The sequence below is a fragment of the Equus caballus genome, chromosome 17, assembly GCF_041296265.1.
Source record: "Equus caballus isolate H_3958 breed thoroughbred chromosome 17, TB-T2T, whole genome shotgun sequence".
NCBI lineage: Eukaryota > Metazoa > Chordata > Mammalia > Perissodactyla > Equidae > Equus > Equus caballus.
This window is the reverse complement of record NC_091700.1, coordinates 64,208,451-64,232,443: the sequence shown is the minus strand read 5'-3', so window position 1 is coordinate 64,232,443 and position 23,993 is coordinate 64,208,451. Positions and strand designations below refer to the sequence as shown.

The 23,993-nt window shown below is 36.1% G+C and overlaps 1 protein-coding gene across 2 annotated transcripts in view; it reads left to right on the top strand.

The window, feature by feature from the left end:
• Positions 1-23,993, top strand: part of KLHL1 (kelch like family member 1) — a 333,689-nt gene that overhangs the window by 141,967 nt on the left and 167,729 nt on the right. For both annotated transcript variants that reach the window (XM_070240346.1, XM_014732127.3), the window contains exon 4: positions 2,556-2,752. In XM_070240346.1, the coding sequence (XP_070096447.1) occupies positions 2,556-2,752 (197 nt within the window). The remainder of the gene's footprint in view (positions 1-2,555; positions 2,753-23,993) is intronic.

Genomic DNA, 23,993 nt, shown 5'->3' with positions numbered 1-23,993 from the left:
AGCCTCACCTTTGAGTTTCAAATTTAGTGCAGCCTATCTTCCAATTTCAAAGATGAATTAAAATATATGTCCCTTTTATATAAGGACTAGTCACTATCATTAAATATTAGAAGCTACAAAGTAGGGCTTACTGAGTCAAAGAGTAAAAGAAATATATAAATAAAACTAGCTTGGATAATTCAAACCTCAGTCAAATTTAAAAGACTCAGAAAGGTGAATAAAGCAACATTATTTTCTTAGAAAGCCATCTATAATTCTCAAAATTTTCCTATTAAACTGAAAGCATACACCCTTGTTTTCAGTTAAATTAAAACTAATGTGGTAAAGTTATATAAAGACAGTAGAAATTAAATCAGTAATCAAAGAAAAATGAAAACATTATAAAAACTCTTTGAGACTGAGTAAAAATTGATGTTTATGAACTAAAAGTTCTCTGAAATGAATAATTTTCATGGGTAGAACTTCTAGAATTAAAGGTTATTTAGATCTTTAATAAGTCAGGATTAAACAGTAGATTAATTTATCAAAGATGTGTCCATGATTTTAAAGGTAGATATGAAAATATTATAAACTTTTGGTACAAATAATTCTCATAAAGAGTACTTCTACAAGTAAAAATAAACTAGCTATTGCAGTTTAAAATATCAGGTTTAAACAAAATATTAGATATTCTGGAGAGAGAATTAATAAATAGAAGACGTAAAATAATTGCAGACATCGAGGAGAGAATAATACAATCCAATATGTATCTCTTAGGAATACTCTATAAGAGAAAATTGAGGAAGCAATGGTGAGAAGGAAGAACCACTTCAATGAAAATGGGCAAAAATTTTCTAGAATTCATGATGGACTTTATCATCATATTCAGCAAGAACAATAATTTCTTTTTTTTTTTTTTTGAGGAAGATTAGCCCTGAGCTAACTGCTGCCAATCCTCCTTTTTTTGCTTAGGAAGACTGGCCCTGAGCTAACATCCATGCCCATCTTCCTCTACTATGTATGTGGGACGCCTACCACAGCATGGCGTGCCAAGCGGTGTCATGTCCGCACCGGGATCTGAACTGGCGAACCCTGGGCCGCCGAAGTGGAAGGTGCGCACTTAATCTCTGTGCCACCCGGCCGGCCCCAAGGCCAATAATTTCTAAACAAAATCAATAAGTAATTATATTCCTAAAAAACTCACATCCATTATCATTACCCTATATTGTTCATTAAGAAGAACCAAAAAGAGTTGATTCTCTGAACTAGTTAATCAATTAGACAATCCACTGAAAATATTGGTTAATTTACCAAAATAAAAAATGGCAGAAGGAAAAAATAAACACATGGTATAAAAATTTTTACATAAGTACAGGTACAGACTAATTAAAATAAAATTAAAACTGTACTGTTTAGAATAGATTAGGGCATAAGAACTAATAAAACTATGTATATACTTGAATACTTAGAGTTTATTATTTCTGTACTACTAGTTTAAATATTGAGTATTACGATCTGAAGCTTATAGTTCTGCGTGATGATTCTGGGACCCAGGCACCTTACTTCTTACTTCTTGTGTATCTTCCATCTGCTAGGGTTTTCATCTTGAATTAGCTGGTAGAGGGGAAATAGAGCATGAATGTGGCGCTTTTATATCATAAATGCCTTTTTGTGGTAGAAACACACATGCCTCTGCTCATAGTCCTTTGACATGTGTTATGACATTAACATGTGGTCTGGCTTTGTGTTCAGGAAAAACGAGTAAAGAATTCCTAGTGAACGGTAGCAGTCTGGGCCACAAAAACTAAGATGGAATAAACCATTTCCGGAAAAGTACTGCTTAGAAAAACGCACTCAATACTGATGGAAAATCTGAATGGGACTAAACCTATTAAAGATGAATTTAATTGCTAAATAAAACCTAATGCCAGATAATTAAGCCCAGAAGCTTTCACAGATGTGTTCTACAAACATTCCAAAAACATCTCCATCCCCTTAATAAAATACTTCACAAAAGAGGAAAGACTGAAAAAGCTCATTTTTTGTGGGTCAAATAACTGACCAAAAGGAAAGAAAAGTTATAGAAAATTATAAAAATGGGTACAATGAGTTGAATATACTATTAATCTACAACACATGTATACATAAATGTATATAAATATACCCATATTAATTATCCACACATAGGTATTTCATGTTCAAAGACACATATATATATATTGTCAGAAATTTAGTGAATCTTTGCTCTCTTAAGTTTGTAGACATGTATTTTGAACCTTATTACTCTTTTGTTTCTTAATTCGCAAGCAAAGGAGCAACCATAATCCCTGCTGAAGTGGATATAGATATTTTAGGTGAAACCGCATAGGTACTAGATAATTTTGAACATTACATGAAGTAAGAGATGCAAAGTGCTTACAACATTTGCTGGCCTTTAGTGAGTTCTATTTATCTTGATTACTGATCTCGGTTCAGATCATTTCTAGCAGATTGGCCTAATGTTTTGAGTCATACAATGGTACATGTTATTTTATGTTTTAAGCCGCATTTCATAATTCTCTTCACTATATGTTTAGGTTGCTTGGAGTTAAAGGAAGACACCATTGAGAACCTTCTTGCTGCAGCGTGCCTTCTGCAGCTTCCTCAAGTAGTAGAAGTGTGCTGCCACTTCCTCATGAAGCTGCTGCATCCATCCAACTGCCTAGGAATCCGAGCATTTGCAGATGCTCAAGGATGCATTGAGTTAATGAAGGTGGCCCACAGCTACACAATGGTAAGGAAATGTAATATTTTAATAATAGAGGCATAGTCCTTTGTCAGAAGTTAAAATAGTTACAGACATGACATTGAACAACTTTTTTAAGTTTACAATGAGATTTACATGCTTGCCACATTTTTATTATGGGACACAATGTACCATATAGTGTTTTTAATCTCAAAGTAAAAAAGATATTACGTAATGGACTTTGTTATTGCTTTATGGATTATATACATTTTATAGGCAATATAGATATAGATATTGACTATTTGGGATTTTTAAATGTTTTTAAACAAATTTTTCTTAATTGTTCCTGGCATATCTATCTTTTTACATCTGCTTCCACAGCTTCTCTTTTTTTCCCTTCCTTTCTAGTAAAGAGCTAGCAGTCTGTGCTACAAACACCTATAGTTTTTTTGCATTTTTCTTGCAACCTTTCTCCTATGGACTGAGTTGTTTCAACAAAATGCATATGTTGAAGTCCTAAGCACTGCTGTGGTGATATTTGGATGGGAACTTTGGAAGGCAATTAGCTTTAGATGAGGTCGTGGATGTAGGGCCCTCATGATGGGATTAGTGCCCTTATAAGAAGAAACACAAGAGAGTTTGCTTCCTCTCTCTCTCGACTATGTGAAGACACAGTGAGAAGGTGGCCATGTGCAAGCCAGGGAGAGTCCCCACCAGGGAACCAATCAACCTACACCTTGATCTGGGACTTCTCAGCCTCCAGAACCGTGAGAAACAAACTCCTGTTGTTTAAGCCACCCAGCATATGGTATTATGCTATGGCAGCCCGAGCTGGCTAACACACTTTTCATCATAGCATATTATATTTGGTATGGCTTTGCTTGTGTAATTTGTGGAGAAAAGATATAGTTATTGTGTATATGGCAAAGTATTGGTATAGTGAATATTGGATTTCAGAACTCCTGGGAACTTCTATACTAAGGGAAAATATTTAGATATATAAACCAATTGATCTAATTTTTTTAAATTTGACTTTCTGTACCATGTTCACAGTGGGTTTAAATTGAGTGAATATTACTCAATAAATACTCCTAAAATAATTTAAGCCTATTTTATACTTTTCTCCTTGATTTTTTTCTATATAAATAAATAGGCATATGTGTATGAATTTTAACAGTTTTATAAAGATACTAAAAATCATCGAACTGTACACTTTAAATGTGTGAACTTCATGGTTTGGATTTTTTTTTATACATTATCTTTATTCTAGAGCAGAATAATCAGTTACAACAGTTTCATACCCATTATATTTCATACCCTAGAAATAATCATTCTAAAAGCACTTAATACAATGCCTGGCATGTTGCAAGCCCTATATAAAATGCCAGCCATTTTTGCTATCGTTATTATTATTAAAATTATTGTTTTCATTGTTACTATTGAAAAAATCAATTGTAAAGTATAGAACTTTACCTTTCCAGCTCAAGGAAAGAATTTATAAGAGATAAATCTCATTAACTTTTTAGTTGCTATTTATTAAAAAGCTCTTATTTTAAGATTTAATGCCTTTTCAAATCACTAATGACAGTCAGCCATTTGAAAGTCTTCTAATTGTTATTCTTAGACAGAATCTCAATATTATTTTAATTTTTTCTTTAATCCTATAAGCAGATTAGTAAATTAAGTGAAAATATAGAAGTACAAAGAAGGAGATACATGCTTTGTAATTCTACTGTCAAATTCTTCTCTCAAAATATTCCACGACAGGGCACAGTGCTACTATTGAAATGACATGAACCATATAAAATCAATGTAAACAAGTACTTCATCAACCAAAATATCAAAGTCCAACTGCAGTCATTTAACTATGCACATTTCATTACAATTAGGAGCTCCTGGCTTAGCTAAGCCAGAGAACAATGTGCCTCCATATCCAGAGGGATAATGGTCCCTTCTGGTCTAGTTTGAAATTATTAATTTACTAACAAAAATGTTTTTCTTGCAGCTGCTTGGACTGTTCTGCAATTTGTCACACGATAGTAATGAGATTTTTTTCATTAAACACTTCAAAATGTATACTCCATAGTAAAATATATTTATAAGAGAAATAAAGAAGAGTTCTAGCTAAGACACTCAACATTCTAAGCAACTCTATCTTAATTTATTTTTGAGACTATGAATAGATTATGTGTTGTGTTATGTCTATTGAAATTTAATGATTTTGAATTCTTTTGGAAATATGAAACTCCAGTATTCTACAGATGCTCATGGGTTTATTATTTTAGTGAACAAAATTTACTGACCAGTTGTCATCCTAGATCACTATTTTCTCTCAGTTCTGACGCTAAAATGAGTATTTTGCATCTGATATAACTTTTCACCACGTATTGCTTCCGATCCTTGTTTAATTAGGCATATGTCCTCATCCGATCTATTCAATCTGTACTTTGAGAGAAACCTATTATATTATCATGTTTTTCTCTTAACTACTTGAGTAGCACATTATCCCAGTTTTCCTACCTCTGGAGACTGAAGTAACTTCTTTATTGGTTCTAATTACTTATTCTTTCTTTATTTCATAAATAACATTTTTTTCTTTCTAATTTTCAATATCCTTGCTAAAATTTTTTACATATGAACTTGATTTTCAATGTACAGACATTAACTTACTGTCTATCTGCCTTTGCTATTTATATGATTTGCTATCTTTCTTTTGTAAATTTCACTCATTTATTTGGCTTTGGCTATTGATTTTGTGTGGATGGTTCCAAAATCTTTTCGGGGAAGATAACCCAGCTTGACAGTAGTTCATGTGCAAAATAATGGAAAATTTTTATTGAAAGCTCAATATTAGGAAGAAGGGTGAAATTAATTCTAAAACATTAATTTAAACTTTGGCTACATGAATATACAGATAGCACAAAATAACTGTAAGAAATAATCCTCTTGTACTCTATTAGTCGGAGTTCATTATGAGACCTGTACTTAATTCTGGACATCACATTTTAGAAGCATTAGAGAGTGGCAAACAAACAGATGAAATATCAAGAATAGCAAATATTTTATAATCATGTCATATGAAGAAAAGTTAAAAAAATTATGGATCTCTATGGCTGAGTAATATTAGGGAATGAAAATAGCTGTCTTCATGTATTTGATAGAATGGACTTATGTCTAAAACAGTAATATTTGTGTTTCTCATTCTGTTTTTCATTTTAATAGTGTAATCTTCTGTTCAAATTAAATATTACATGAAAGAATGATGTTAGCGTTGATCTGCTTTGTGTGAAGAAGGATGCAAAGTCCAGAGTCTACTTCAGTGCTCTGATCTTTCTCTCTTCTGGGTTGTGTATTTCTGCTGATCATCACTACCATTTCCCTCCAAGATCATCTTTGCCTTGAGAGGAGATGCCTGGAACTGAATTTCCCAGAAATCCCCTCTCCATATGGTTCTGAGCTAGAGTTTGCCAATAAGAGACATTCATACAAGATATGGAAAAGGGAAGAGGTGGAAGACGTGAGCTCACACGCAGTTGCAGGCAGAGATGTGCACTAAGGGAAAGTTGAAATAACTTCTAAATGCGCCCTTGAAAGTGATTAACTTCACTGCTGTAGACTGAGACAATTGATGGGAGCCTTCTGGAGGTTTCTGAGGAGTGCAGTGCCTTTGTGGAGTGCTTTTGAGAACAGTTCACGTTGAACTGAAGGTCCAGATCATTAATAGAAAGTTCCCTGACCTTCGCTTCCACAGCCCTTTCAGTGGTTCCTGAATCCTCCAATTCCGTATCCACAATTTTTCTTACAGAGAACATAAACTTACTTGTTTTCCTAATCTAATATTGTCTTCAACACATACCCCAGAATAGCAGGTTCAACTCCGTATTTTGAAATTCATGATCCTCCACATCTAGCTTCTGAACCACTACTTGGGCATTTTTCCTCAAAAATAAATGGAATTGACTTCACTCTTTCTAAATATGTGCCATGAATTCCCATCACTTGTACTTTACTCATATTTATCTTGTCTGGAATCTATGGTATCTAATTCTTAGTAACATCTCAATTTCTAGTTTAAGTTCATCTATGAGTAAGAAAAATTTTAAACCTTTTCATGCCATTGTCTCCCTCATTTGAAATCTTGGTATTCCTTTTCTTAAGATTATGTGATATTATCACAAACTTCCTTATGCTGTTACTTACCTGTTACGTCTCTGTGACTGGCCTTCACAACAATGTTGCAAACTCCTTTATGACAGAGAACAAGTCTTTCCATTGAAATTTGTTCTGTCGCAACAAAGTGTCTAGTACATTGAAATATAGTAATTAATTCCTGTGGTTCCCTTGGGTATTCTTTTAGTATTTGACTCCTGAATTCAATAATTCAACAAGACTACACATGATTTTCCTCTAACTTTCTTTCCAGTGGTATTTCCTGCCATTATTTTCCGTGTTCGCACAGTTCTAGCCACATCAACCTTCTTACTGCTTATTGACTGCACCACGCATGATAGTACCCCAGGACTTTTGCGCTTGTTCTTTCTTCCCTCTGCCAGAAACACTCTTCTTTCAAATATTTATATCCCTCTGCTCTGTCTCATCCAGATCTCTGTTCAAATGTCACTTTCCACAGACTTCTTCTTTGAATAGTCTATAGAAAGTGGCACTGCCTTCAAAACACTCTATTCCCTCACACTGCTTTATATCCTTTAGAGTACTTATTAGTTCCCGGCTTTTCTGTCATATATATATATATTTTTTTGTTCCTGTTGTTGTCTATGTCCATCATTAATGTGGTAGCTCCTTGGTAGCGTTTTTTTTAAACTTCTGTAACCGAAGTGCCTAGATAAATGTGTGTACCTAGCATTAATTGTTGAATGAAACAGTGAGAGGGTGAGTGACTGTTGACTACTGTGTACCAGGAGCTGTGTAGGTGGCACTAGGGATACAATGGTGACCAAAGTCCAAATATATTGACCTTAGAGTCAAGGTTAATATGTTGAATGCAAATAAATTATCTCTATAAATGACAATTGTATATGTGGTAAATGCTAGAAAGGAAAATTATAAGGTACTATGGGAGAGTAAAACTAGGAAATCCTCTTTAAATAAGTGATGCTTATACTAAGTTGTAAAGGATGAGGCAGAATTAATCAGGCAAAGAGTGGCTACAAAATGTTTGTGAGAGGGAAATGGTGGTGCCAATCATCTGAGGTGGGAAGGAACTTGGCTCTGTTTAAGGAAATTCTAGTGTGATGGGATGACATGGAGGGAAGGGAAGAGGAGTAGATGATAAGGCGGGAGATTAAGGTGAAGCTAAATTTTGCAGGGTTATGGAGAATTTGTTAAGGATTTGGGTGTTTATATTGAGTATAATGATATATCACTGAGAGTTTTTGGGCAAGTAAGAGCCAAGATTTAATTTTAAAACTAGGCATTGGATTACTAGAGCAGAAGGCAAGAAGAGAGACCGAGAATAAAGGTCAGAACTTCATTAGAGGCCTATATGTATATTCACACGCATATATTGGGTGAATTAGCAAGAAAAAAGAGAAACTGAGGTAACTCTAGCTTCTGCCACTGTGCTTGATGGAAATACTTACCACTACTGGTGCCGGTGGTACACAAGGTAAGCGTATAGTACATATCAGGCACTGTTCTAGGTGTTAGACATATTTATTTAATTTAATTCTTTCAAAACTCTTGCAAGGTATGAGTTATATCCATCCTAAAAATGATAAAACTAAAGTTCTGGGATGTTAAATAATTTACTCAGGAACAATAGATAGAACATGCTACAATGGGGATTTAAGCTTAGTACTGTCTTACTACAGATTTCATGCTCTATCTAAGATGCTAATGAAAATACAGTGATTATGCTTTACGCATAATATCAAGTCAGATTTCTGATATCCAAAACACTTCAAAACATAGATTACTTCAGACAAACAGATATTGCAAACCTAAAACCTAGACGAAACCAAAGAACTCCGTGAAGACTTCGGTCCTTGGTTTTTTCATTTCCCTGTTTCTCTTCTCTCTCTTTCTGCCCAGTGCTACCAGCATGGTTTGCAACATTTCGCAGTGTTTATGCTGGAGGCAAAAGCAAACACAATAGGACCAATTACAGACCAACGGGTTCAGTGAGTAGCTTGAAAGGTAGAAGCCTCAGAACTGGGGCATAAGCCTTCCAGAGTGAGTGTAAGAGTAGCCGCCCTCTCAGGGTCTGGTGCTCTTAAAAGCTCCTGTACACCGTTCACTTGTCCTTCAGAGCCATTAGAGCTGTGCTGGAGAGAAAAACAAACTTTCCTTATGTGGTTTCTGTTCACAGCTTTAAAATTCTGACGTTTCTCGTGTTTTCTGGCTAGCAGCATGATTTTTCATCTTTACCAATAACCCTTCTAATAAACCATAAATTAAAGTTTCCTTTGGGAGAATCAGTGGAATTTAACTTTAAATTTCTTTGCTTTTCTCTGCCATCAAAATAAAGTTCCCTTCATCCATGTTTTTCTCGGGCCTATTATGTGATACATGAGTACTAAAATTTGTTTGGAATGTTGTCTTTTTTATTCATTACTTTTGTTACTCCTTTTCAACATCTCATATACATACATGGTCTGAGCAATGAGTTTAAATTAGTATATAAGTGTCAAGCTGAAAATTAGAAAAATTTGACTTCCAGAATTTCTTTGTAAATTGATAAGAAATGAAGGTGTCAGTGTGAGTTCAATGAGTGGATCAGAGAACAACCGCCATTGATGCTTAATGATCACATGTGGAAGGAAGCCTGTGGAAGCCCAGGTAGAAAGGATCTTCCTCTTATTCTCGTTTTTGTTTTTGTTTTGCTTTACTTGCTCTGCCCCTGAATTCAACTGACAATTCCCTACAGGCAGTTTTTATTTGTCTTCTAACTTGCAGTCATTGGTAAATTTCTAGTCTCCTGGTTAAAACTGGAAGTTGATTTGAGTGAAAGAGTTTTTAAAAATTGACTTTTAGTTGTGTTTAGTGTCATGTACAAAGAGGATATTCAGATTATACTGGATAAAATGATAGAGATGTATAATAAATAGTAATATTATAACAAATAATTATTCACTCAAGTAATTGCAGTTTGACTATATAGAACTTGGCAATTGTTAGGGTTCTACAAAATAACCACAATTAAATGTGCATATATGACAGTTTCAAAGACTAATTAAGCATAATCATAGAGTATCCTCTGAAAATTATAGGCTTTTTAATGGTCCATTTTAGACACAGTCAATTTCCTCTATTCAGATGCTCTTTGAATATATTTCCATTTCAGGGTTTCATATCCAAAGTGAAGAAGATTCTATTTTAAGATATGCATCCTTCTGCTTTGTTATTGTTGATGATGATGAAGAGATAACAATATTCACCTACTTGAAAAACCTTCCATTTATTTTAAGAATTCTTTTATTTTCATTTCTTCTATTGAGCTGTTTCTAAAACACAAAGATATAGCTCACAGCTGTATAAAATCGCAATGCACACGTATGCAAAATTTATTGTTGAAAATGTATTAGGTTTTCTTTATTGTCCAGCAGATTAAATTTTTGTGGAGCTGCTGTATGTCATGAGTTGATGCTGTAGCAAGAACAAAACTAATAAAGTTGCAAGAAGGGACACTAATGTTAAAAATATCCTATAAACATGATTGATTATTGAGAATTCCAAGATGGCGCCGTGAGTAGTCCTCTTTGTCTCTCGCCCTTCGAGTCTACAATTATTTGGACACTTATCGCTTGACAAAGGATATCCAGACAGCATCTCAGGACGTCTGAGACACCCACGCGACTATACATCGGAAGGCGGACGGACTTTCCTCCGGGAGGATGTGGAAATAGGTGAAAACTCTCCGACCCTGACGGGCAGCCTAGTACCCGCAAGCGGCTTTCTTCCAACGGACGCCCCCAGAGGATCCACACACATCTAGGGCAGGAGCGAGAACACAACAGAGGAGCGACGGTGGAAACAGGTGACCAGAACCCTACTTAAACCCCCCGCAATTACTCCTAAACGCAGAGGGAAACTTTGGAGTTGCACACCTGAGCCCGCGGGGAGAGTCTCTCCCCGCCATTGGCGGGGAGACCCGGCCTGGTGCTCGGGGCGCCTGGAGGGTCCCAGAGAGACGCCCGCCCCGGGGGACTAGGGATTGCCGGAGATCTCGGAGAGGACCGGGGCGGGGGAACTTTCAAAGGCGGGTCCGGCGACCCGGTGGGGAAGCGCCGGAGCTCCGCCAGGCAGCAGACAAAACTCTCTGTCTGCCGGTAGCAGAGGGGCCACGCTGAGCACTCAGGGCTCCCGGCAGAGGCCCGGAGAGAAGCCCAGAGGGCGGGGCGACCCCCAGCTGCCGTTGCCCGCCCCGTGGGACTAGGGATTGCCGGAGATCTCGGAGAGGACCGGGGCGGGGGAACTTTCAAAGGCCGGATCGGCGACCCGGAGGGGAAGCGCCGGAGCTCCGCCAGGCAGCAGACAAAACTCTCTGTCTGCCGGTAGCAGAGGGGCCACGCTGAGCACTCAGGGCTCCCGGCAGAGGCCCGGACAGAAGCCCAGAGGGCGGGGCGACCCCCAGCTGCCGTTGCCCGCCCCGTGGGACTAGGGATTGCCGGAGATCTCGGAGAGGACCGGGGCGGGGGAACTTTCAAAGGCCGGATCGGCGACCCGGAGGGGAAGTGCCGGAGCTCCCCCAGGCAGCAGACAAAACTCTCTGTCTCCCGATAGCAGAGGGGCCACGCTGAGCACTCAGGGCTCCCGGCAGAGGCCCGGAGAGAAGCCCAGAGGGCGGGGCGACCCCCAGCTGCCGTTGCCCGCCCCGTGGGACTAGGGATTGCCGGAGATCTCGGAGAGGACTGGGGCTGGAGAGAGTTCCAGAGACCCAGCTTAGTAGCCTAGGGGGAAACCCTACAGGCTCACAGAAGCCTTAGGGAAAGCCTCTGCACAGCACCAGTAGAAGGCACCCAGCTGCCAGCCACAAGGCTGGAAGACCCCAGGGCAAAAGCAGCATAGCTAGGTGTACTAACCACAGACTGTAGAAGATGCCAATAGCTCTCCTGCGACCCATAGAGGACAGGTGAGATTTGGTGGGTGCCGACAGCAACCGAGCGACAAATAAAAGTGATCCCACCCCTGGCCGCTGGAAAAGCCCATAACACCGTTGCAGACCCCAAGGAGAGAGCGCATCTAGGTGGGCAACAACAGTAGGCACCTGCAGCCTGAAGCCCCCCGTGACGGCCCCCACGGCAGAGGAGGGAATCCAAAGGGCCACTGTGGCTACGAAGAGGGGCCCAGGCCCAGTTAGCAACTACGGACAGGGTTCCTGGTTGGTGAAGTATAAACAGCTGCTCCCCCCACCGCAGCAGCTGAAACAAGTGAAAGGAGCAACTAAACTCTATCTCCATGCGGAGGCACAAATCAACATCATCAAGCAATATGAAAAAATACATTAAATCTCCAGAACAGAAAGAAAGTAACAAATACACAGAAAACAATCCCAAAGAAAATGAGATATATAACCTAAATGATGATGACTTCAAAACAGCCATCATTAAAATACTCACTGAGTTAAGAGAGAATTCTGACCGACAACTCAACGAGTTCAGGAGCTATGTCACAAAAGAGTTTGATACGATAAAGAAGAACCAAACAGAAATACTGGAAATGAAGAACACAATAGAGGAGATTAAGAAAAATCTAGATGCTCTGAACAGTAGGGCCGATAATATGGAGGAAAGAATTAGCAATTTGGAAGATGGCAATATAGAATTGTTGCAGGCAGAGGAGGAGAGAGAAGCAAGACTTAAAAGAAATGAAGAAACTCTCCGAGAATTATCAGACACAATTAGGAGATGCAACGTAAGGATTATAGGTATACCAGAGGGAGAAGAGAAGGAGAAAGGGGCAGAAAACCTATTCAAAGAAATAATGGCTGAGAACTTCCCAAATCTGGTGAGGGAGATGGATCTTCAGGTGACAGAAGCCAATAGATCTCCAAACTTTATCAATGCAAGAAGACCAACTCCACGGCATATAGTAGTGAAGCTAGCAAAAGTCAACGACAAGGAGAAAATATTAAGGACAGCCAGGCAAAAGAAACTAACCTACAAAGGAACCCCCATCAGGCTATCAGCAGATTTCTCAGCAGAAACTTTACAGGCTAGAAGAGAGTGGAATGATATATTCAAAAATCTGAAGGACAAAAACCTACAGCCGAGAATTCTCTACCCAGCGAAAATATCCTTCAAATACGATGGAGAAATAAAAACTTTCCCAGATAAACAAAAATTAAGGGAGTTCATTGCCACAAAACCTCCTCTTCAGGAAATCCTCAGGAAAACCCTCATTCCTGAAAAATCCAAAAAAGGAAAGGGGCTACAAAACCAAGAGCAGAGGAGATAAGTAGAAGGACAACAACAGAGAGTAGCAGCTCTACATCAGAACAGATTAAACCATGGGACGAGAAACAAAGGAAACTGAAGAAAACCGGAAAACAAGACACAAAATGGTAGTGGTAGGCCCCCACGTCTCAATAATCACTCTAAATGTAAACGGATTGAACTCCCCAATCAAAAGACACAGAGTGGCAGGATGGATCAAAGAACAAGATCCAACAATATGCTGCCTCCAGGAAACACACCTCAGCCCCAAAGACAAACACAGACTCAGAGTGAAGGGATGGAGAACAATACTCCAAGCTAATAATGAACAAAAGAAAGCAGGTGTCGCTATACTAATATCAGACAAGGTAGATTTCAAAGCAAAACAGATAAAGAAAGACAAAGAGGGACAGTATATAATGATAAAAGGGACTCTCCACCAAGAAGACATAACACTTATAAATATATACGCACCCAACACAGGAGCACCAAAATTTGTAAAGCAACTCTTAATAGAACTAAAAGAAGACATCAACAACAATACAATAATAGTAGGGGACCTCAACACACCATTAACACCAATGGACAGAACATCCAGACAGAAAATCAACAAGGAAATAATAGAATTAAATGAAAAATTAGACCAGATGGACTTAATAGATATATATAGAACACTTCATCCAAAAACAGCAGGTTACACATTCTTCTCAAGTGCACATGGAACATTCTCAAGGATTGACCATATTTTGGGAACCAAAGCAAACATCAATAAATACAAGAGAGTTGAAATAATATCAAGCATCTTTTCTGATCATAACGCTATTAAACTAGAAATCAACTACAAGAAAAAAGCAGAGAAAGGTGCAAAAATGTGGAGACTAAACAACACGCTTCTCAACAAACAATGGATCATTGAAGAAATTAAAGAAGAAATCAAATATTATCTGGAGACAAATGAAAATGAGAACACGACATACCAAATCATTTGGGATGCAGCAAAAGCAGTCCTAAGAGGGAAATTCATCGCAATACAGGCTCACCTCACTAAACAAGAAAAAGCTCACGTAAGCAACCTCAAACGACACCTAACAGAACTAGAAAAAGAAGAACAAACAAGGCCCAGAGTCAGTAGAAGGAGGGAAATAATAAAAATAAGAGCAGAAATAAACGATATTGAAACAAAAAAGACAATAGAAAGGATCAATGAAACAAAGAGTTGGTTCTTCGAAAGAATTAACAAAATTGACAAACCCCTAGCCAGACTCACCAAGAAAAGAAGAGAGAAATCGCAAATTAATAAAATCAGGAATGACAGAGGAGAAATCACAACAGATACCAATGAAATACAAGAGATCATAAGAGAATACTATGAAAAACTATATGCCAACAAATTGAACAACCTGGAAGAAATGGACAAATTCCTAGACTCCTACAATCTCCCCAAACTGAATCAGGAAGAAATGGAGAATCTGAATAGACCAATCACAAGTAAGGAAATAGAAACGGTAATCAAAAACCTCCCCAAAAACAAGAGTCCAGGACCAGACGGCTTCTCTGGAGAATTCTACCAAACATTCAAAGAAGACTTAATACCTATTCTCCTCAAACTGTTCCAGAAAATTGAGAAAGATGGAGAACTCCCTAACACATTCTATGAAGCCAACATCACTCTGATCCCCAAACCTGACAAGGACAACAAAAAGAAGGAGAACTACAGGCCGATATCACTGATGAACATAGATGCAAAAATCCTCAACAAAATTCTGGCAAACCGATTACAGCAATACATCAAAAAGATTATACACCATGATCAAGTGGGATTTATACCAGGGACACAGGGATGGTTCAACATCCGCAAGTCAATCAACGTGATACACTACATTAACAAAATGAAAACCAAAAACCACATGATCATCTCAATAGATGCAGAGAAAGCATTCGACAAGATCCAACACCCATTTATGATAAAAACCCTCAGTAAAATGGGTATAGAAGGAAAGTACCTCAACATAATAAAGGCCATATATGATAGACCCACAGCCAACATCATACTCAATGGACAAAAGCTGAAAGCCATCCCTCTGAGGACAGGAACAAGACAAGGGTGCCCACTTTCACCACTCCTATTCAACATAGTTCTGGATGTGCTGGCCAGAGCAATTCGGCAGGAAAAAGAAATAAAAGGAATCCAAATAGGTAACGAAGAAGTAAAACTCTCGTTGTTTGCAGACGACATGATCTTATACATAGAAAACCCCAAAGAATCCACAGAAAAACTATTAGAAATAATCAACAACTACAGCAAAGTAGCAGGGTATAAAATTAACGTGCATAAATCAGTAGCATTTCTATACACTAACAATAAACTAACAGAAAAAGAACTCAAGAACTCTATCCCATTCACAATCGCAACGAAAAGAATAAAATACCTTGGGATAAACTTAACCAAGGAAGTGAAGGATCTATACAATGAAAACTACAAGACTTTCTTGAAAGAAATAGGCGATGACATAAAGAGATGGAAAGACATCCCTTGCACATGGATTGGAAGAATAAACATAGTTAAAATGTCCATACTACCTAAAGCAATATACAGATTCAATGCTATCCCAATCAGAATCCCAAGAACATTTTTCACAGAAATTGAACAAACAATCCTAAAATTCATATGGGGCAACAAAAGACCGCGAATTGCTAAAGCAATCCTGAGCAAGAAAAACAAAGCCGGCGGAATCACAATCCCCGATTTCAAAACATACTACAAAGCTACAGTGATCAAAACAGCATGGTACTGGTACAAAAACAGGTCCACAGATCAATGGAACAGAATTGAAAGCCCAGAGATAAAACCACACATCTATGGACAGCTAATCTTCGACAAAGGAGCAGAGGGCCTACAATGGAGAAAAGAAAGTCTCTTCAACAAATGGTGCTGGGAAAACTGGACAGCCACATGCAAAAGATTGAAAATTGACCATTCTTTTTCACCACACACCAAAATAAACTCAAAATGGATCAAAGACCTAAAGATTAGGCCTGAGACAATAAGTCTTTTGGAAGAGAATATAGGCAGTACACTCTTTGACATCAGTTTCAAAAGAATCTTTTCGGACACTGCAACTCCTCAGTTGAGGGAAACAATAGAAAGAATAAACAAATGGGACTTCATCAGACTAAAGAGCTTCTTCAAGGCAAGGGAAAACAGGATTGAAACAAAAAAACAGCTCACTAATTGGGAAAAAATATTTACAAGCCACTTATCCGACAAAGGGTTAATCTCCATAATATACAAAGAACTCACACTGCTCAACAACAAGAAAACAAACAACCCGATCAAAAAATGGGCAGAGGACATGAACAGACATTTCTCAAAAGAAGATATGAATATGGCCAATAGACACATGAAAAGATGTTCATCATCGCTAATCATCAGGGAAATGCAAATCAAAACTACACTAAGATATCACCTTACCCCCGTTAGATTGGCAAAAACATCCAAAACCAAGAACGACAAATGTTGGAGAGGTTGTGGAGAAAGAGGAACCCTCATACACTGTTGGTGGGAATGCAAACTGGTACAGCCACTATGGAAAACAGTATGGAGATTTCTCAAAAAGTTAAAAATAGAAATACCCTATGACCCAGCCATCCCATTACTGGGTATCTATCCTAAGAACCTGATATCAGATATCTCAAGAGTCCGTTGCACCCCTATGTTCATTGCAGCATTATTTACAATAGCCAAGACGTGGAACCAGCCTACATGCCCAGAAACTAATGATTGGATAAAGAAGATGTGGTATATATACACAATGGAATACTACTCAGCCATAAAAAAAGACGAAATTGGCCCATTCACAACAATGTGGATGGACCTCGAGGGTATTATGTTAAGCGAAATAAGTCAGTCAGAGAAAGACGAACTCTATATGACTCCACTCATAGGTGGAAATTAGTATATTGAGAAGGAGATCTGATTGGTGGTTACCAGGGAAAAGGGGGGGTGGGGGGAGGGTACGGAGGGGGAAGTGGTGTACCCACAACATGACTAACAAAAATGTACAACTGAAATCTCACAAGGTTGTAATCTATCATAACATTAATAAAAAAAAAAAAAAAAAAAAAAAAAAATCCTATAAACATATATCTAAATGATTTTCGTAGTAACTTGTAAATAATCTCTCAGAGTTTAATGATGTCAATTGCTTAATCTATAGAATTTCCTTCTGTAATAAGTAATATTAGTACTAATAATTCAAAAAGGGCCTCCTATGTAATGTCAGAAGAAAGGAATGCCAGAAACTTTTTGGCTACAATGCCCTTTCCAGTTTGCAAAGCACAGTTCTTCAACAAATGAAATTAATGATCTGCTTTTGTTCAAATGAGAAAAACAATTCTGATTTCTTATACATATGAAAGCCTCACTTTATTATAATAATTTGCATATCATGAACTCATGTTGTGCAATATTTATATTTTCTGATGAGGTAATGAATCACGTATTATGAAACTAATTTCTTTTTATGCTTCCCTTTTAGATTTTTCTTTTAACGACATTTCTCGGTTAAGGACTGGACTTGTGCTTAAAGGTCTTTAACAGTTATTTTTTAAAGAAGGATGAAAGGTAGAAGGATCAATTATAGTTCACAGGAAACACGATAAAGCAATCTTTGCTTGAGGGGAAACCCAGCGTGCCCTTTGTACACACAGTAGGGGTGAGGCAGGTCATTTCCTTAAAGTAACATTTTCAGAAATTTATTGTACAACCAGACAGAATTCAAGGAAAAAATAACTGCTAATAGAGTATCCAACGTCCCTCCAGGCCCCAAGATACTCTAAATATATTCAGGTTACGCACATAGCCGGATTACGTGTTCTGTGAGCTAACAGACCACATCTGACTTGTTCACTGCTATATCCTTAGTTCTTAGTTATAGCAGCTATAGATACATGATAAATGATGTTTGAAAGAAAGAATAAATGAATAAATCCTTTTACATATTCATATGCTATCATAAATTTTATCAACTTAAATGACATTATGAATATTAATAATTTGAAGTAAAATATATTATCCCTATTCTACAATAATTTGAAATATTTATATGGTGCCTAATTTTACTTTTCATATCTCTTTATTAAAATATGTTTATAAATAAACTCATACAGGATGCACCTATGATCTTTAGAGTTTATCAACTTTTTTATCAGCTCTTTCAAAACTGTTTAACAGATAATACATATTCCATCTACTATATGTATGTATTTTAAAGTTAAATTTTCAGTAGATCTGTTCCATATTCAAGGTCTAAATTTAGTTTCTTTGTTTTTTTTCTTGAGGAAGATTAGCCCTGAGCTAACTGGCATGCCCATCTTCCTCTATCATATATGTGGGACGCCTGCCACAACATGGCTCGAAAAGCGGTGCATATGTCCGCACCCAGGATCCAAATGTGTGAACCCCCAGTCGCTGAAGCGGAACGTGAGACCTTAGCCTCTGTGCCACCGGGCTGGCCCTATATTTAATATTTTTGACTATTTCAAATGAAAGCTATTCTTATTTAAATTTAATTTTTATTGAAGGTCACCATGCTATCAAGGAATAAATATAAAACCTGGTGGTCCAATATAAAGGACACATACTAACAGAAGAATTAGTACTAGGCCAAATATACCCTATTTTAATGTAATATTGAAGATTCTAAAAAACACGTCATAATTAAAAATTCCTGGATAGTAGTAAGCAGAAATCAGCAAAGGTTTGAAGGATGGGATTCACATCCTGACCTCCCTAAGTAAATTCAATAAATAGCATAATTCTGGTGGTGGGCTTTGTTCCAATAAACACATAACTCTTCTTTTTTTGTGTGCACATGACAATGTTTGTTTGAGCAACATAAAAAGATGTTTTACTTGCATTAGTGTTACATAATTTACAATTACTAAAAGAACTTTCTTGAAAATAATGCAGAGTAAACACTTTTTAAGCAAAATGAAATTTCATCAATACTAAATCTAAATAGATTTGTATAAGATTGAATAAAGTTTCAAGTTAGATATATTATTCTAAGCATTTGTTAAAGATAATTTGCATTGTAATTGACTCTAAAGTTAAAAGAACATGAAGAGATTTCCAAATATATGGATAGAGTTGGAATTCATTTTCTTCTCCACTTCTATTTGAAAGGAGAATAAGCTGATTATCAATTTATAAAGTAGTATTTCTATTTTTACTTCTAGTATATGGATAAGAATTAATTATAGCTAAATGATGAGGAAATAGAGGATAACATGAAATATAGGAGAAGATACATACTTTTGAATAAATATATTGCAATTGAACTAGAAGAACACTGATGAAGTTCAAATTAGAGTTTATTATATGTAGTCACTGATTAAGACATAAATGCATACATTTACATATACAAATAGACATCTATATCAGCATATATTAATCAGACTGCTTATATTAATCAGAAGAAAGGCTGCATTTTTAAGTAGTAAACTCTATAGTAACCATAGATTACACTGTTTCAAAAATTCACATTTTCCACATATACATATACACTTGTATTATGATCATCATCAGATTAACCTTTACATTTTTAAATTTTATACATTTGACACAGGACTAGCAAAAGCATAAAGAAAATATAAACAGCAATTAGGGCCTTGTCTTCATTAAGTACGTTTGCTTTGTCACATGTGATGACAGATATCACCGGAAGGTGTAGTAACATAATTTCTTCCTCTTTGGAAGAAGAATATGGCAAGTTGCATTTTCTTAATTATTCAGAAAATTATAGGAAGGGGTATTAGATAATGAAAATTCGAAAATCCAAACTATTCTCAAAGACTCTAAAGCTTTGTTTGCAAGTGGCCCATGATGCGGTGTGCATTTGAACAGCCTGCTTCAACAGGCAAAAAGCCTTTAGTGATTTGTGATGATTTAGTTGTCAGTAGATTGAAACATCACTTGGCATAGGAAAGAACATTTTTTTACTTGAGCATTTAAAGTCAAAAATGGACAGTTTGATGAACTCACTTGAAATCCAGCATAGTAAATTGATACCCTCTTTTTTTATTTTTTAAATCATAAAAGTTCTGAGAATCATTGCCTTATTTTATTTCTGGAAGGCAGAAATATGAGTGATGTATTCCAGCTAGTACAAATAAAACTTGGTAATAACCATAACTTAAGCTAAACAACACCAAGATCTATAAACTTCTCAGTAAATGCATCCTTTGGCAGCCTGGAAAATACAGACGGGAATCAATGAAGCTTCAGGTTCCCAGACAAAATAAATGGACTTTTCTGATAGATCAACAGATGAAAAGCTTAGCAACCCCAGAATCCTGCGAACAGGATAACACAGGCTAACCATCAATTTTTCATTCAATGGTATTCTCCAGTATCAAATGTTAGTAGAAAATAAATTTATCTTATTGACCAAAGAAGAAAAACCCTTACAGTAATCTAGTTTTCCTTATCTTATTTTTAAAAAACCTATATAATAGATACCAGAATTAGATATTGAAAGATACATGATTCCCAGCAAATATTAATTTTTGTTGCTATTATTGTTTTAACCCAAAACTATGACTAATAATATTTTGTACAAATAGGATACAAGTATATCATATTCTTAACATTAAATATTGTGACCTAAACTTTAATTAATAATATCTTACAATTTGTGAGATTCCCTGAAGTTCATTTTTAAAACTATGAGAAGATAGAACACTACTGAGATTTAAGGGAAAAAATGGTCAAGATCTTGGCATTGTGGAAGTAATTCCAACTAGATAGACTAAACCCAATAGTTTCTCCAGTCCTTCTTTAACACATGGGCGAAAAGTCGAGTCTACACTCTTTTATTGATTTGTGTGTTTTGTCTGTAATATGTTCCCACCAGTGTTTCTTTAATTTTGGCCAACATTCTCATTTTTTAACGCGTTTGTTTCAAATTTTCCATTATCTTCTGATTGCTGAAGGCATTTGAGACTTCAAAACCTCTTAAGCAGAAAAAGAAGGTAAAGTACAAGCAGAAAATTGCATCGAAAATTCTAAGACTTGGCTTTTTAACTATGTTTAATAAAACTGTGTGTCTTTGAACAATTCACTGGAGATCTCTCTCATTAACTATAAAATGATGAAGTTTGTTTGAGACCTTACTGGTCCCTTGTGGTCCTTTGTAGCCTTATGATTTTCCAAATGTCTTGTTAAATCTGAAATTCCACGACATGTAAATGCATTTCTAGATAATGTGGATAAGTGCCATTTATCATTAAGTGATAAAACCTTAATATAGCCACATGTAGAACACTGTCTGATAACAGTAAGGGATCAACAAATGACTGTGGAAGAATAAGTGAACATTGTTCTGCTTCCAAATGTTTTATGTTTTATAAAAGCAGCATTATTGAAATATAATTTACCTATTATACAATTCACCAATTTAAAGCGTACAATTCAATGCTTTTTTAACGTGTTCACAGAATTGTGCATCCTTCACCATAATCAATTTTAGAACATTTTCTTTACTTCAAAAAGAAACCCTCTACCTATTAACAGTCATTCTCCATTCCACTCTGCACCAGGCTTCCCAGTCTTAGGCAAACAATAATCTACTTTCTGTCTATGTAGATTAAAATTATGGACATGTCATAGAAATGGAATTATATAATTATGTATAAACATGTGGTCTTTTGAAATTGGCTTTTTTTCGCTTAGTATGTATGTTTTCAAGACTCAGTCATGTTACAGCATATGTCAGTACTTCATTTCTTTTTATTTCCAAATAATGTTACATTTTACGGATATACCCCACTGTATTTATCCATTCATCAATTTATGGATATTTGAGTTTTTTTCACTTTGGGACTATTATGAATACTACTACTATGAACATTCATATGCAAGTTTTTGTGTGGACATAATACTTTTATTTCTTTTGAGTGTGTAACCAGGAGGGAAATGGTTATATGGTAATTCTATGTTAAACATTCTGAGGAACTCCCAGCCTTTTTTTCAGAGTAGCTGTACCATTTCACCTTCCCTACTACAGTGTATCAGCGTTCAATTTTTGTTTCCTTGCCAACAACTTTTTATTAACTTTCTTATTTATTGTAGACATCCTAGTGAGTATGAAGTGATATCTTATGGTTTTGACTTGCATTTCCTTAATGCCTGATGAAAGTGAGCATCTTTTCATGCACTTACTGGACATTTGTATATCTTCTATATCTTTTTAGCAGTTTTGCCCATTTTTTAGTTGGGTTTTTATCTTTTCATTGTTGAGTTGCAAAACTTCTTTATGCATTCTAGATATAGGTTCCTTATCAACTAAATGATTTGCAACTACTTTCTGCCATTCTATGGGCTGTCCTTTCACTTCTTGATAGTATTCTTTAAGGACAAAGATTTTTAATTTTGATGATATCCAATTTACCTTTTTGTTGTTGCTGCTTGTGCTTTTGGTGTCATATCTAAGAATCCATTGATTGATCCAGGTCAAAAAAATTTTCACGTATGTTATCTTCTATAAGTTTCATGGATTTAGCTCTTACATTTAGTTTTTTTATTCATTTTGAGTACTTTTTTAAATGGTATGAGGTAGGCATCTAACCTTATTCTTTGCTATGTGGATAGCCTGAAGTCACAGCATCAAGTGTTGAAAAGACTATCCTTTCCCCATTAAATTTTCTTGGTACGATTGTCAAAATCAATTGACTATTAATAAGAGGGTTTGTTTCTTGACTCTCAGTTATTTTCCATTGATTCTATATGTCTATCGTTATGCCAGTACCACACTGTCGTTTTATTGTAGCTTTGTAGTAAATTTTGAAATTGCGGGGATGTTGAATTTTAGAGAAGTGTAAGTTCTCCAACTTTTTTCTTTTTCAAGGTTTTTTGGCTATTCTTGAATGTTCATATGAAATTGAGGTACAGCTTGTCAACTTGTGCAAATAAGCCACATGCAATATTGATAGGGATTGCATTCAATCTATAGATCAATTTGAGGAGTATTGCCATACTACAATATTAAATTTCTCCAATCCATGGCATGAGATCTCTTTCTATTTATTTAGGTCTTCCTTAATTTCTTTTGACAGTGTTTTTAATTTTTGGAGTATAGGTTTTGCACTTTTGTGAAATGTATTCGTAAATGCTTTATTCTTTTTGATGCTATTATACATGAAATTGTAGTCTTAATTGTATTTTTCACTTGTTCATTATACAAAATGAGACTTTAGCTAACTCATTTCTTTGGCTTGCTGTTTTTTCCACCAGGAATGCCTTCTCAATAATTTCAATAAAAATTATGAAGTCCCATCTCAACATTTTTGTCTGCAAAGAATTTTCCTGACATTTTAAGGGAATATAGATTCTTGATTTGTAGATGCTCAGTAGTTTTTTCATAATACTAGTATGATAATTATTTTATTCTAACTTAAACTATTATCCTAATTAGAATTAGTTTTCCCATATTGTTTGATAAAAAATTAATGGCATTTAGTATATGCCTTTTTCATACCATACATTCAATAAATGCATAATGAGCTATATACTCATCCCTTAATATCTCCTTGAATGCTGTTCTGACTGGTTAGACATGGGAAATATGCCACCCTTGGAATCTGGAGTTCAATTCTCACCATGGGAAACACACGGTCTAAGATGGTAGAAGGCATCTCCTCAAACCAAACCAAGCATCTGCCATTATTAAGGCTAATGGTTGCTTTAAAAGTAAAAAAATACAAATGTTCATTGAGATAATATCTACAACTTATGGATTATTATGTAGATTTAAAGAGAATGAACTTGTTCTATAGATAATGATTTGAAAAGAGGCTCACCATTTATTAATAAGTGAATACATATTACATTTGAC